At 51.8% G+C, this 14,312-nt stretch overlaps 1 protein-coding gene and 1 long non-coding RNA gene across 18 annotated transcripts in view; both read right to left on the reverse strand.

The window, feature by feature from the left end:
- The window catches only part of ANKS1B (ankyrin repeat and sterile alpha motif domain containing 1B), a 1,227,618-nt gene that overhangs the window by 48,550 nt on the left and 1,164,756 nt on the right, over nucleotides 1-14,312 (reverse strand). For 8 of the 17 annotated variants that reach the window (XR_009550898.1, XM_060195606.1, XM_060195607.1 and 5 more), the window contains one exon: nucleotides 531-605. The exons of 7 other annotated variants lie outside the window; for them this stretch is intronic. Coding sequence is in view for 9 of the 10 variants with exons in the window: in XM_060195606.1 (XP_060051589.1) it covers nucleotides 531-605 (75 nt within the window). In the remaining variant the exon portion in view is untranslated. The remainder of the gene's footprint in view (nucleotides 1-530; nucleotides 606-14,312) is intronic. 2 more of the 17 variants (XM_060195602.1, XM_060195600.1) reach the window with 1 other exon arrangement.
- Nucleotides 9,330-9,497, reverse strand: LOC132539541 (uncharacterized). Its single transcript, XR_009550899.1, has 2 exons — nucleotides 9,446-9,497; nucleotides 9,330-9,403 (listed from the first exon to the last, which is right to left on the reverse strand). It is a non-coding gene; the product is annotated as an uncharacterized LOC132539541 (long non-coding RNA).

Genomic DNA, 14,312 nt, shown 5'->3' on the forward strand with positions numbered 1-14,312 from the left:
TTCAGATGGAGAAAGGCTGAGAACCACTTCACAGCTGTAAAATGTGCCTCTCCTGTGGTGCCCCTCCCACAGGTATGCAGGATCTCATGCAGATCACACTCAGGGAGCCTCCCCCGGGGGAAGTGCACGGACTCGTGAAGATACTTGAGACACAGAGGGCTGAGCAGTCCACGGGAGGACAGAGTGGCGGAGAACAACACCGATATGTACGTATATATATATATATATATATATATCAATCCACCTTCGGACTTTCCTGTAACAGCAATTAACACAGGCCCAGACTCACACGGGGACAGATTTCCAGTGTGGACGGCGATATCAAGAAAGCTTTGCACCTGAAGACAATGTTTACATGGCACGGGTCACAAGGCACACAGACGAGTGGGGGAGACGAGAAGCCCGAGAGGCAATGGACAGCTCAGCTCCTGTGCAGTGCTGGGCACAGTCCCCGGGGCCCCCGACAACACTTTGCGACACAGCACACAGGGCAAGGGCAGGAGGAAGGAGAGAACCGTCGGGAGCCTTACATTATGGACCTGGTGGACGGCTGAGAAAGGAAATCCAGCGTTCTGATTCGTCCAGATTTCACAGACAGACGACTGCTGATATAAACAGAAAACTATCTCATCTTGTCAATATTTAAAACATGGCCGCAAGCAACGTGGCACCAAGGCAGGGAAGCAGGAAAAACAAAAACCCAAGGGAGCACATTTCTTTTCTTCCTTTTTCAAGATTTTTAAAATCTTTATTTATTGGATAGAGACAGTCAGAAATTGAAAGGGGAGGGGGAGATAGGGAGGGAGAGAAACAGAGAGACACCTGCAGCCCTGCTTCACCACTAGCAAAGCTTTCCCCCTGCAGGCGGGGACCAGGGGGCTCGAACCCGGGTCCTTGTGCATCATATTATGTGTGCATCCAACCAGGTGTGCTAACACCTGGCCCCGGAAGCACGTTTTTTTAACAAAGCCTAAAATCTCCTAGCTCTAGTCATGGTAGGTGCTCAGAGGAGAATAATGATAAGCATTCAAGCCATGCCTTTGTTGAAAAGCATTCAGGGCTGGCGGGGGAGAAAAGATGCATTAGTTCCATGTCAAGGGAGATTACCAGTTCACTCACGTCCTGGTGAAGGCAAGCGCTGTGCTCTGTCTGCCAGAGGGTGGGAAAACCCCGCCTTTCCCCTCCTTCTTTTCAGAGCACAGCTATTCCCTGGGGCCTCCAGGAAGAGGGGGCAACCCCCTGGAGGCCATACCGTGACCTCCCAGGCAAACCACTCTGGTTGGTGAGCCCAATGGCTTTCCTGTGCAGAGCTCTCCAGGTCAAATGCAGCGGTGAACGAGGGGGTGTCCCTTTGTGCCTGGCAGCGGGCCCTGGTGGTGGTGGTGGGACGAGGGGGGGTGGAGAGAGGGGCTGGAGGCTGCTACTCAGGCTTCAACTCCAGGGAAGGGCATTTGTGAGCCGAGTGGATCTGCCCAGCACTAGACTCCGCCACCATTAATGAACGACCTAGTAATCAGTAATTGTTAAAAAGGTGCTCTCTGCTTAGGACCAAGTGCTCAACTAAGCCCTCACCGCAGGAACTAGAGAATTCACCCCGTCAACCAGTGAGGCTGCTGCCTTGACCTTTACAGAGCTCTCGTCCCGGATTCCATCAGTCTGAGGGACGCCGTGAAACTGAGTCACGGAGAATGGCAAGGAGCCTAAACATATTCAGCTAGCACTGCGAACGTCCTCAGAATTCACAGGCAGGCCGTAGGAAGGTCAGTGAAGGAGGGAGGTGAGAACATACCCACACTGGTCTACAAGCGCAGCAGAAAAACAGCATCATCAGCAACGGATTATGGAAAAGAAAGCTGATCCCTGGCTAAACGCTTCCCACCTCTAGCCTCCCAGAAGTGCTCAGTAGAAATTTAACAGCTTTCTCTCCAGCCACAGTGGCGTGTACACACACACACACACACACACACACACACACACCCCTTTGCCTGCCAGCCCACTGAAGTCACCTGGATGGCTTGCTGGGGACTGACTATCAGGCAACCTGGCATCCTGTTGAGGTCAGATCTGGTGACTCTCAGAGATATCTCCAGCCTCCTTCCATTTAAGACTGTTCTGCTATTCTCAGTTCCCTCCCTTGACTTCAAGCTACTTTCTCAAAAGGGGCTCTTGCTCTTCTCTTAATTCTCAAAAGTTAACTCTTTAGCAAGCTGAATTTTGGGTTCTTGAAGTCTCATTCTTGTTTCTAACAGTGGGCATCTGACTTCGCGGCCCTCCCTGTCTCAGTGGGAATGCTGTCTGTGGGACACATAGCACACCTGAGGATGCCTTGACCCTCCCAGAGCTCAGCCTCAGGGAGGGGAGCAGTTGCGGGGGAATCCTTTGGCAGAAATCACACCTGGACCACCGTCCTGGTCCTTCAGTGCTAGGAGTCACTCGCCCACCTCCAGGACAAAGACACTGACTGACATCCAGAGAGGGTAAGTGGCTTGTTCAGGTCAGACAGAGGCGTGCCACACCGTGCCAGCCTGCTGGGGTGGCCAGGAATGGGGGCCAGCCTGGGGCGTGGACATCGCCAGAACAGAGGGACTTATAAATTACAGGAACTGAGTCTTACTAAGTCCCCAAGCCACGTGCCTCAACTCAACAGGATCCAAACTGCTCAGCATGTTGCCTTCCTCCAGCCACTACACCCCCCTCGGCGGCCAACCAAGCCTCCTCCTGGGACACCCGGCACATAACAGTCTGTGCTGGTCCTGACATGAGCGCAGCCTAGAATGTTCCCAGCTGTGACCATGGACTGAGAGCTCAGACTGACGGGGACTCAGAGGTCACACAGGCTCCTGTGCTCAATATGAACAGACACGGGCCCTGGGTCAGATCAGTGGTGTTTACAGTTAATGGTGTTTACATACTTTCCTCATGTTTGGGAGCTGCTCTCTGTCCTGACCCAACTTTCTCGTCCTATTCTCAACTCTGACACCATCTTCCCAGACAATACTTTAGTCCACCTGCATATTAACTGTCAGGCTCAGGCAAAAATTACTAACATCACGGACCCCTTGAAACATAACTAAAATAGATTCCTAGTTTCTTCCCACATGAAGACCCCTAGTTTCATCTGCACTATTTTAAATATTTTACTTATTTTAATTTTTTATTTGTTTTTATAATATTTTATTTATTTATTCATGAGGAAGACAGGAGGAGAGAGAAAGAACCAGACATCACTCTGGTGCATGTGCTGCCAGGGATTGAACTCAGGACCTCATGCTTGAAAGCCCAATGCTTTATCCACTGTGCCACCTCTTGGACCACATCTGCACAATTTTTACAACTGGGTTCCTGTTTATTAAACAATTTGTTCTGCTTTATATCTTACCACCTTCCAGCTACCAAGCTGCAGATGCTACCGTGACGCTATCCTGACCTCCCTGGACAGACGCCCTCACCCATGTGTCCTGGAGCCTCCCCTCCCCAGAGCCCTGCCCCACTAGGGACAGACAGACACAGGCTGGGGGTGTGGATCCACCTGCCAACACCCATGTCCAGCAGAGAAGCAATGACAGAAGCCAGAACTCCCACCTTCTGCTCCCCATAAAGAATTCTGGTCCATGCTCCCAGAGGGATAAAGAACAGGGAAGCTTCCAATGGAGGAGATGGGACAGGGAACTCTGGTGGTGGGAACTGTGTGGAGTTGTAGCCCTGTGATCTTACAATCTTGTTCATCATTACTAATAAAAATTAAAAAAAAAAAGAAAACAACTTGTGCAAATAGTTTGCCTCCCTGGTAACTTGGACAAAGAGTCTGTTTTGTATAAAACTCTTCCATCATACGGAATCTGACTTCTTTCCTCCTTGACCACAGCTCAGTCTTTGGACTTAAAAAAAATACCTTGAGTTGGGGACCAGGAGATAACTGAGAGGGTAGGGCACATTCCTTGCAGTGTGTGAGGCTCTGGGTTCGAATCCCAGAACCCCACGGGAGCTCCATGGACAGCATCCCTGCGCTGCTCCGTATATGGTGGGTTGAGGCTTTGCTGTCTGAGATTTATAAGGAACCTTTGGTGGTGAGAGAGGTTCCAACTGTTCTTTGTCTCGGAGGAGGGAGGGGAAAGGGGAGTGCCCTTCTGAGATGTCCCCCCACCCCAAGCTTCTTCATGGACTTGTTGGGGAAGAGGGCACAGGGGCAGGACCAGGCCACTGTCTTCTCTGGCTGTGGAGCGTTCTCTGTGATGGCTGTCACTGCTTCTCAGGACACCACTGACCTCTGACCTCCTGAAGCCGTGTGTGGGGGCTTTGTGGAGAGGACCCCCACAAACTCATGCTGGAGATCAAACTGGAAGTGTTACACATGCATTCTACTAACAAGCGTCTTCCCTAGCTCTCTTTCCTTCTTTTAAATCATTATTGGATAGAGACAGAGAAACTGAGAGGGGAGTGGGAAGAGACAGAGAGGAAGAGAGACAGAGAGACACCTGGAGCCCTGCTTCACCACTCATGAAGCTTTCTCCCTGCTGGTGGGCTTGAACCTGAGTCCTTGTGGGCTGAAATGTGTGGGCTTAAATGTGTGTGGTGTACCGCTGCCCACCTGCTGCCCCCAGCTCATTTTTAATAAGAGTGAAGCGCTGGCTCTGCTGTCCACGAAGTTCCATCCCTTAGAAAAGATTCGCGTTGGGGGGTCGGGCGGTGGCGCAGCGGGTTAAGCGCAGGTGGCGCAAAGCGCAGGGACCGGCGTAAGGATCCCGGTTCGAGCCCCCGGCTCCCCACCTGCAGGGGAGTCGCTTCACAGGCGGTGAAGCAGGTCTGCAGGTGTCTGTCTTTCTCTCCCCCTCTCTGTCTTCCTCTCCTCTCTCCATTTCTCTCTGTCCTATCCAACAACGAATTGCGTCAACAAGGGCAATAATAATAACCACAACGAAGCTACAACAAGGGCAACAAAAGGGGGGAAAAATGGCCTCCAGGAGTGGTGGATTCATGGTGCAGGCACCGAGCCCAGCAATAACCCTGGAGGAGGAAAAAAAAAAAAAGGAAAAAAAAAAAAAGAAAAGATTCGCGTTATCTTTGTTCCTATCAAGGGGGCTGGACCCAGGAGACCCTGAGAGAAAGGCACCCTTCCTTTCTTCCTTCCCTCTCTCCTTCTTTCTTGCCTCCAGGGTTATCACTGGGGTTCAATGCCAGCACTACAAATCCACTACTCCTGGTGGACGGCAGTTTTTTTTTTTTCATTTTATTGGACAGCACAGAGAGAAATTGAGTGGGGAGGTGGAGCTAGGGGGAGAGAGAGAAAGACAGACACCTGAAGCCCTGCTTCACCTCTTTTTAAAATTTGTTAAGAATATTTATTTATTTATTTTCCCTTTTCTTGACCTTGTTTTTTCATTGTTGTTGTAGTTATTGTTGTTGTTGTTGGACAGGACAGAGAGAAATGGAGAGAGGAAGGGAAGACAGAGAGGGGGAGAGAAAGACAGACACCTGCAGACCTGCTTTACCGCTTGTGAAGCGACTCCCCTGCAGGTGGGGAGCCGGGGGCTTGAACTGGGATCCTTACGCCGGTCCCTGCGCTTTGTGCCACCTGCACTTAACCCGACTCTCCTTGCTTCACCTCTTGTGTATCGTCCCCCGCCTGCGGGTGGGGAGCCAGGGGGCTCGAACCGGGATCCTCGTGCTTAGTGCTATGTGCTCTTAACTGGGTGCACCACTGCCCGGCCCCAGAAAGGCACCCTTTCTACCACTGAGCCAGTCCAGTTCTGACGTGAGTAGGCTGACTCAGATCTTAATTCCTCCAGCCCACACTCAGTCTCCCAGCAGACGTGCAGGGAGAAGGGAGACTGTGGAGTCCAGCTGCACCCTGCCTACGCGTCGTCCCAGGCTGGCAGGTGGCTCTGTCCCCCTCCCTCTGTCAGGAACCCCCCCCACTGTCCTCCCATCTTCCTTTTCGTGCCTCCCAGAAGTCCAGCTGTGGGAAGAGATGCCAGTTTCCTGTCTGGCAGCGCCCACCCCCTGTGCTCTTCCTGCTAGGCCGGGGAGGGGTGCAAGGCCTCTGCTCTCCTGGGCATCAGTCTGCCTACGGGGACAGGTGGCCGGCTGGTGGGGCAGGAGTCACCAGCCTCCTGGGAAGTCCTGCACAGCCCGGGGTGTCTGGCTGCACTGCTGGCAGCTCTTTACACAACACGAGTTCAGGAAAATCCCTGCTCGGCATCCTCTTACACAGGGCATTTTCCTGCAGCCGCAGGAAGTGGCAAAGAATTAAGGAAGGGAGAGGCAGTCTACAGCACACTTCTTCTGGATGAAAAAAAAATCCATCTCTAGACATACGAACTTAAGAGAGTTCAATTGCTGCTTACACACCTTTTGAAGGAGCTACAAGAGCTATCTTCCATGCTTAAGCTGTTTCCAACTTAGAAAAAGTAACTCCTAGGGGCTGGGTGGTGGTACACCTGGTTGAGTGCACGTTACAGGGCACAAGGACCCAGGTTCGAGTCCCCAGGCCCCCACCCGCAGGGGGAAAGCTTCACGAGCGGTGAAGCAGGGCTGCAGGTGTTTCTCTGTCTCTCTCCCTCTCTATCTCCCCTTCCCTTTCAATTTCTGGCTGTGTCTATCCAATAAAGAAAGGTAATAAAAAAGTTTTAAAAAGTAACTCCTAGAATTTCTAATAACGACAAGGCTTAGTCAAGTGACCTAATAAAAACCAGAGGTGACAAGGCAAAGAAGAAAAAGTAAAATCTTGTAAATGGTCTAAAAACTGAAGGCAGGTAATTGTGGTTCGGTGATGAAGATGGTTTAACACATCAGACGAATTTCACACATCACCACAACCTGCTCGCAGAAGGTCAGTGGGCTCAGAGAGCAGGCACTTGGGATGGACTAGTGGCAACTGCATGACACAGACACACGCCTCTCGGGCACACCGCTGGGGCTGACTCGTTAAATACAAGGGCTCCACCTGCAGAGTCCTGTTCATGAAGATGAAGTCTCAGGGTGAAGCACAGTACTGAGGACTGAGTTCTGATATGAAAAAACACCAAGGAGGCACATCATCTGGGGCCCCAGCCCCAAGAATAGTAGCAATTTGAATCTGAGTTTTAATTAAATGCTGGAATGTCTTCATCTGTGAAGAGTAGTACTTGACCTACTTCTTTTCTCCGGGTGGTTATGCAATTCCTGTTAGGCTCCACGGAGCGAGGGAACTTTTTCACGGCTAAATTTCTAGACCCTAGACCACAGAGGCTCCTTGTACTTGTTTCTGGAATGACTTAGAGTCACAGAGGAGCTTCTGGAGGGATTGGAGTCCTGGTGCTCAACATTTCTTGGCAAACAGCAGAGCTCTGCAGGAACATCTGTTACTGTTATCTGTGAGCCTTCCAAGCTAGTCAGCTGTGACATTGGAGACACTTCCGGTAAGATGCACCAGGAATGAACCTCGCAGACCAGCTTCTTGCTGTAAAGTTCTCTTTTCGGGAAGGGGCAGATAGCATAATGGTTATGCAAAGTGATTCTCATGCCTGAGGCTCCAAAGTCCCAGGTTCAATCCCCTGCACCACCACAAGCCAGAGCTGAGCAGTGCTCTGGTAAAAAAAAAAAAAAAAAAAAAGTTCCCTTTTCTGGTAAAGATGGAAGAAGGACCTGCTGTTTTGAAGTGAGGAGGCACCTTTGTAACTAGCCCACCTTCCTGCTGATGTACTCACAGTGGCCTGGGGAGAGTTCTGGAGAGGATGCCAACTGCTGCTGGCAACGCCACTAGCTTCTTAGTTTCCCCAGTTCTCTTTTCATAGGCCGCAACAGCTAATTTAGCTGATCTGAATGTGAATCATGCAAGCAGACAGAGGCTGAGTCAGGTTTCAGTCGTCTTACAGCTGAGATATGGTCCATGGTGTCATGTCTGTTTCTTTAATGAGGAAGTTAACACACAGTTGAACATGTGTTATCTTTATCTTTAGTTCAGACTTCCGATGCTGAAGATGTTTCATTTTTTAATTTAACACACACCCATCTCATCCCTGTTACCATCACGTATCTCAGGTCACCATGAATTCTATTCCGGAAATATAAAATATCCATATTCAAACTTCCTCCGAAGATGAAAGGAACAATACAAGGTTCTTTCTCTGAAAGGTGACTTCTTTTGTTTTCTGCTCTATCGTAGTCGTCCAGTGATTTGTAATAAATTCTCTCTCCATCTGTTTTCCTCTCTTTAAAGAAACATTCTTGGGGGCTGGGCAGTGGTGCACCTGGTTAGACAGACATAGTACTAGGCGCAAGGACCTGAGCAAGGAGCCAGGTTCGATCCCCGGCTCCCCAACTGTAGGGGGGGTTGCTTCACAGGCAGTGAAGCAAGTCTGCAGATGTCTCTCTTTCTCTCTCCCTTTCTGCTTCCCCCTTCTCTCTCAGTTCCTCTCTGCCCTGTTCAATAAGAAGGAAAAAATGGCCTCCAGGAGCAGTGGATTCATAGTGTCGGCATCAAGCCCCAGAGATAACCCTGGAGGCAAAAATAAAAAAATAAGGAAACATTCATAAAAAGCCCATCAATAACAGTGAGCAGAGCCCACGCCCTGGCCCTTAAGCTAATGCTCAAGCCTGGTTCTTTACCCCAAAGGGACCCAGGCGTCTGCAAACTAGTCCGCCCTCCCCTAGAGGTGCCTGCAGGCTTCCTCTCTCTCCCCCGTCCTCCCCGGAGCCAACCCCACTGAAACTGGTCTTCTCAGGAGTTTCTACCACCAAACCCAACTTTTCTTTTCCTTGGTCCTCTAGAAAGACAGCCTGTAGCCTTCTGTTTCTTAGTTGCCTTTGCTGAGACCCGACACCAGACCCTCTGGCCCTCCAGTGTCCTTCTGCCCGTCCGTCCCCTTTCTCCAGTTCTCATCCAGCTCCCCACCCCCCACATTTAAATCTCTGGCCCAGTCCTCTCTGAAGCCAGGCTGGGGAACCTGGCGGCCTAGCGGACACCTCTGCTAGAGTATCAATGGCCCCAGACGAATGTTTCTGAGGGCCATGCCTCCCCTCCCCTCCCCTCCCCTCCCCAAGCAGCATCCTGACTGCAGAAAATGCGGCTGTATTCTTTCCACTCAGCCTTACGACCTTAGACTGTTCCTCTGTGCATATTCTGCCTGCAGCCTGACTGCAGCTTGTAGCGTGGACACCCTTCTGCCCTGGCCCAAGTCACTGCTGTTCTCACTGGGTGACTCCTCTAGCTCCCAAGTCACTAAGATGTTCTCACTGGGTGACTCCTCTAGCTCCCAAGTCACTGCTGTTCTCACTGGGTGACTCCTCTAGCTCCCAAGTCACTAGCTGGTCTCACTGGGTGACTCCTCTAGCTCCCAAGTCACTAGCTGTTCTCACTGGGTGACTCCTCTAGCTCCCAAGTCACTGCTGTTCTCACTGGGTGACTCCTCTAGCTCCCAAGTCACTAGCTGTTCTCATTGGGTGACTCCGCTAGCTCCCAAGCCACTAGCTGTTCTCACTGGGTGACTCCTCTAGCTCCCAAGTCACTAGCTGTTCTCATTGGGTGACTCCGCTAGCTCCCAAGTCACTAAGCTGTTCTCACTGGGTGACTCCTCTAGCTCCCAAGTCACTAAGCTGTTCTCACTGGGTGACTCCTCTAGCTCCCAAGTCACTAGCTGGTCTCACTGGGTGACTCCTCTAGCTCCCAAGTCACTAGCTGGTCTCACTGGGTGACTCCTCTAGCTCCCAAGTCACTAGCTGGTCTCACTGGGTGACTCCTCTAGCTCCCAAGTCACTAGCTGGTCTCACTGGGTGACTCCTCTAGCTCCCAAGTCACTAGCTGTTCTCACTGGGTGACTCCTCTAGCTCCCAAGTCACTGGCTGTTCTCACTGGGTGACTCCTCTAGCTCCCAAGTCACTAGCTGGTCTCACTGGGTGACTCCTCTAGCTCCCATGTCACTAGCTGTTCTCACTGGGTGACTGACTCCTCTAGCTCCCAAGTCACTGGCTGTTCTCACTGGGTGACTCCTCTAGCTCCCAAGTCACTGGCTGTTCTCACTGGGTGACTCCTCTAGCTCCGAAGTCACTAGCTGGTCTCACTGGGTGACTCCTCTAGCTCCCATGTCACTAGCTGTTCTCACTGGGTGACTCCTCTAGCTCCCATGTCACTAGCTGTTCTCACTGGGTGACTCCGCTAGCTCCCAAGTCACTAGCTGTTCTCATTGGGTGACTCCGCTAGCTCCCAAGTCACTAAGCTGTTCTCACTGGGTGACTCCTCTAGCTCCCAAGTCACTAGCTGTTCTCACTGGGTGACTCCGCTAGCTCCCAAGTCACTAGCTGTTCTCATTGGGTGACTCCGCTAGCTCCCAAGTCACTAAGCTGTTCTCATTGGGTGACTCCTCTAGCTCCCAAGTCACTAAGCTGGTCTCACTGGGTGACTCCTCTAGCTCCCAAGTCACTAGCTGGTCTCACTGGGTGACTCCTCTAGCTCCCAAGTCACTAGCTGGTCTCACTGGGTGACTCCTCTAGCTCCCAAGTCACTAGCTGTTCTCACTGGGTGATTCCTCTAGCTCCCAAGTCACTAGCTGTTCTCACTGGGTGACTTCTCTAGCTCCCAAGTCACTAAGCTCTTCTCACTGGGTGACTCCTCTAGCTCCCAAGTCACTGGCTGTTCTCACTGGGTGACTCCTCTAGCTCCCAAGTCACTAAGCTGTTCTCACTGGGTGACTCCTCTAGCTCCCAAGTCACTGGCTGTTCTCACTGGGTGACTCCTCTAGCTCCCAAGTCACTAGCTGGTCTCACTGGGTGACTCCTCTAGCTCCCAAGTCACTAGCTGTTCTCACTGGGTGATTCCTCTAGCTCCCAAGTCACTAGCTGTTCTCACTGGGTGACTTCTCTAGCTCCCAAGTCACTAAGCTCTTCTCACTGGGTGACTCCTCTAGCTCCCAAGTCACTGGCTGTTCTCACTGGGTGACTCCTCTAGCTCCCAAGTCACTAAGCTGTTCTCACTGGGTGACTCCTCTAGCTCCCAAGTCACTGGCTGTTCTCACTGGGTGACTCCTCTAGCTCCCAAGTCACTAGCTGGTCTCACTGGGTGACTCCTCTAGCTCCCATGTCACTAGCTGTTCTCACTGGGTGACTCCTCTAGCTCCCAAGTCACTGGCTGTTCTCACTGGGTGACTCCTCTAGCTCCCAAGTCACTAGCTGGTCTCACTGGGTGACTCCTCTAGCTCCCATGTCACTAGCTGTTCTCACTGGGTGACTCCTCTAGCTCCCAAGTCACTGGCTGTTCTCACTGGGTGACTCCTCTAGCTCCCAAGTCACTGGCTGTTCTCACTGGGTGACTCCTCTAGCTCCGAAGTCACTAGCTGGTCTCACTGGGTGACTCCTCTAGCTCCCAAGTCACTAGCTGGTCTCACTGGGTGACTCCTCTAGCTCCCAAGTCACTAAGCTGTTCTCACTGGGTGACTCCTCTAGCTCCCAAGTCACTAGCTGGTCTCACTGGGTGACTCCTCTAGCTCCCAAGTCACTAGCTGGTCTCACTGGGTGACTCTTCTAGCTCCCAAGTCACTAGCTGGTCTCACTGGGTGACTCCTCTAGCTCCCAAGTCACTAGCTGTTCTCACTGGGTGACTCCTCTAGCTCCCAAGTCACTAGCTGTTCTCACTGGGTGACTCCTCTAGCTCCCAAGTCACTAGCTGTTCTCATTGGGTGACTCCGCTAGCTCCCAAGTCACTAAGCTGTTCTCACTGGGTGACTCCTCTAGCTCCCAAGTCACTAAGCTGTTCTCACTGGGTAACTCCTCTAGCTCCCAAGTCACTAGCTGGTCTCACTGGGTGACTCCTCTAGCTCCCAAGTCACTAGCTGGTCTCACTGGGTGACTCCTCTAGCTCCCAAGTCACTAGCTGGTCTCACTGGGTGACTCTTCTAGCTCCCAAGTCACTAGCTGTTCTCACTGGGTGACTCTTCTAGCTCCCAAGTCACTAGCTGTTCTCACTGGGTGACTCCTCTAGCTCCCAAGTCACTGCTGTTCTCACTGGGTGACTCCTCTAGCTGCCAGACTGGCCTGACTGGAGCCACTCTTGTGTCTGCTCACCAGCCTCGCAGCAGACTGACTCATTCAGGAGGAGAGAGAGCCAGAGTCTGGCCTCAGGCCCCTGAGCACTGCAGCTCAGGCCTTTTTCCTTTCAGAAAAAAAAATAATAAGGAAAGAAGATGAGGAGAATGGCTGCTGGGAATGGTGGAGGTCCTGGGCCCTGGTGATAATCCTGGCAGAAAAATGCACAAATAAACAATCTGGAAGGCAGATCCTATCACGACCCTGCATTGAACTCGGATGAAAATGCCAAGTCTGCTGGGCTGTCCATCCGGCACCCGCCGCCACGGCGCATCTCTGCCCTCCTGCCCCACCAGCTGCCCTTCCTTGACTTCACCAGGCTCTTGGCTCTTGCTTCCAAATGTCAGCATTTGTCTCCTCTTCTGCCCGGGATGCTCTTGCCCCAGACACCGCAGGACCCGTCCCTTCACTTCCTCAGGTTCTGTCACAATACCACCTTCTCCCAGAAGCCTTTCTGAGAGTCTCATTCTTTCATGCAGAACTTAAAAGAAAAAAATTCAGAATGCAGGATCCTGCCTCCCTGGCCTTCCAAGATCCTGCTTATCTAACAGGGGCCAAAGGAGTGGGGTGAGCCTTGCTGTTAGCCTCTTGCAGCATGGGAACTGCTGTCTTCTCCCCTTTGGCAGGACCAGTGCTAGGCTGGGGCTCAGGGGCTGAGCAGCATCACGGGACAGAGCAAACCTTCTCTCTCCAGCACCACCAGTCAGACCAGAAAACCTTCTGGGAGTCTGCTGTATACCATGTAGCTGGTTTAATAAGGAAGCGTGTGTGAAAAGAGCCCTCTGGTCAGATTCTATTGGAAATGAAAATTTCTGCTTTGTTCTAACCCTGAAAAAAAAAAGACTTTCCTCTGTTTTTTCCCCTCTCAGTCTGTCATAATTCCTTCACACTTGGGGCTGTTTGAAATTGGCTGGAGAAGACTGCAGGGAAGAAGTAGGGAGGGTTCAGAGTGAAATTGAAAAGAGTAATGCGGTTAGATTCTTGCTTGGATGATGGATGACAGGTTTTCTCCAAAAAAACCCCAAACCTTGAAGAGTGTACAGAAGAGCCTCAAAGGCAGAAAGCGAGCGCCTGAGAGAGGAAGCCTCCCCCGCCACCAGCACCCCGCGCCGCTTACTGAGCAGAGACTGTCAGCAGGCGGGCAGAGTCAAGCATGCAGCCAAGGAACAGAGCACCAAGCATGTCCATGGTGTTTGCGTCCCCACCAGGTCAGCCTGCTGGCATCCTCTATGGGCCCCAGCAGAACAGTGCCTGGAGATGAGAAGCTCTGAGCCTTGCGGCCAGGCACCTCGTAGTTCAGTGCTCGCATCACAGTGCGCAAGACTGCAGGTTCGAGCCCCCAGTCTCCATCTGCAGGTGGCCAGAAAGCTTCACGAGTGGTGAAGCAGGGCTGCAGGTGTCTCTCTGTCTCTCTCCCTCTCTATCTCCCCCTCCTCTCAATTGCTCTCTGTCTCTATCCAATAATCAGTCAATAAAACAAGATAAAGGGAGTCAGGCGGTAGCTCAGTGGGTTAAGTGCACGTGGCGCAAAGCTCAGGGACCGGCAAAAGGATCCAGGTTCGAACCCCGGCTCCCCACCTGCAGGGGAGTCGCTTTACAAGTGGTGAAGCAGGTCTGCAGGTGTCTGTCTTTCTTTCCCCCTCTCTGTCTTCCCCTCCTCTTTCCACTTCTCTCTGTCCTATCCAACAATGACAGCAATAACAACAACAACAATAATAATAACTACAACAATAAAACAACAAGGGCAACAAAAGGGAATAAATAAATAAATAAATAAAACAAAATCAAGATAAAATATAAAAGAGAGCCTGGGGACCTTTTGTCTCAGGAGTTCCCTGGAGGTTGCAGGCCTGCCTTTCCTCCTCCCCCTGTCCCTCCGCTGTGGACTCAGGACCGAGCCTCCGCTGAGTTCTGCGCTAAGTTCTGCGTCAGGTCCACAGCACCGCAGTCAGTTCATAAGCAGGTTTGAATAAGGAAAATGACCACCTCATTTTGCAACAAAGGAGCACTTCCTCCTTCCCTGCCTCCCTGTCCGTCCTCCCTTCCCTTCCCTTGCTCACTCACTCCCTGACTGGTCCTGGTGCTGACGGCACACGAGCTAAGACCTCACTGCCAAAGCAGAACGATTGGGTCTGCGATCCTGTCACATAACCTGTGCTCTCTAGCACGACAGCTGCAGTCCTCCATGACGCTACACAATTATTCACCAAGTCTCTTCCAGGAAAAAAACGCAGCCGTGTACCAGCCAGCGTTGACTG

This window comes from Erinaceus europaeus, chromosome 7 (assembly GCF_950295315.1).
Source record: "Erinaceus europaeus chromosome 7, mEriEur2.1, whole genome shotgun sequence".
NCBI classification, from domain to species: Eukaryota; Metazoa; Chordata; class Mammalia; order Eulipotyphla; family Erinaceidae; genus Erinaceus; species Erinaceus europaeus.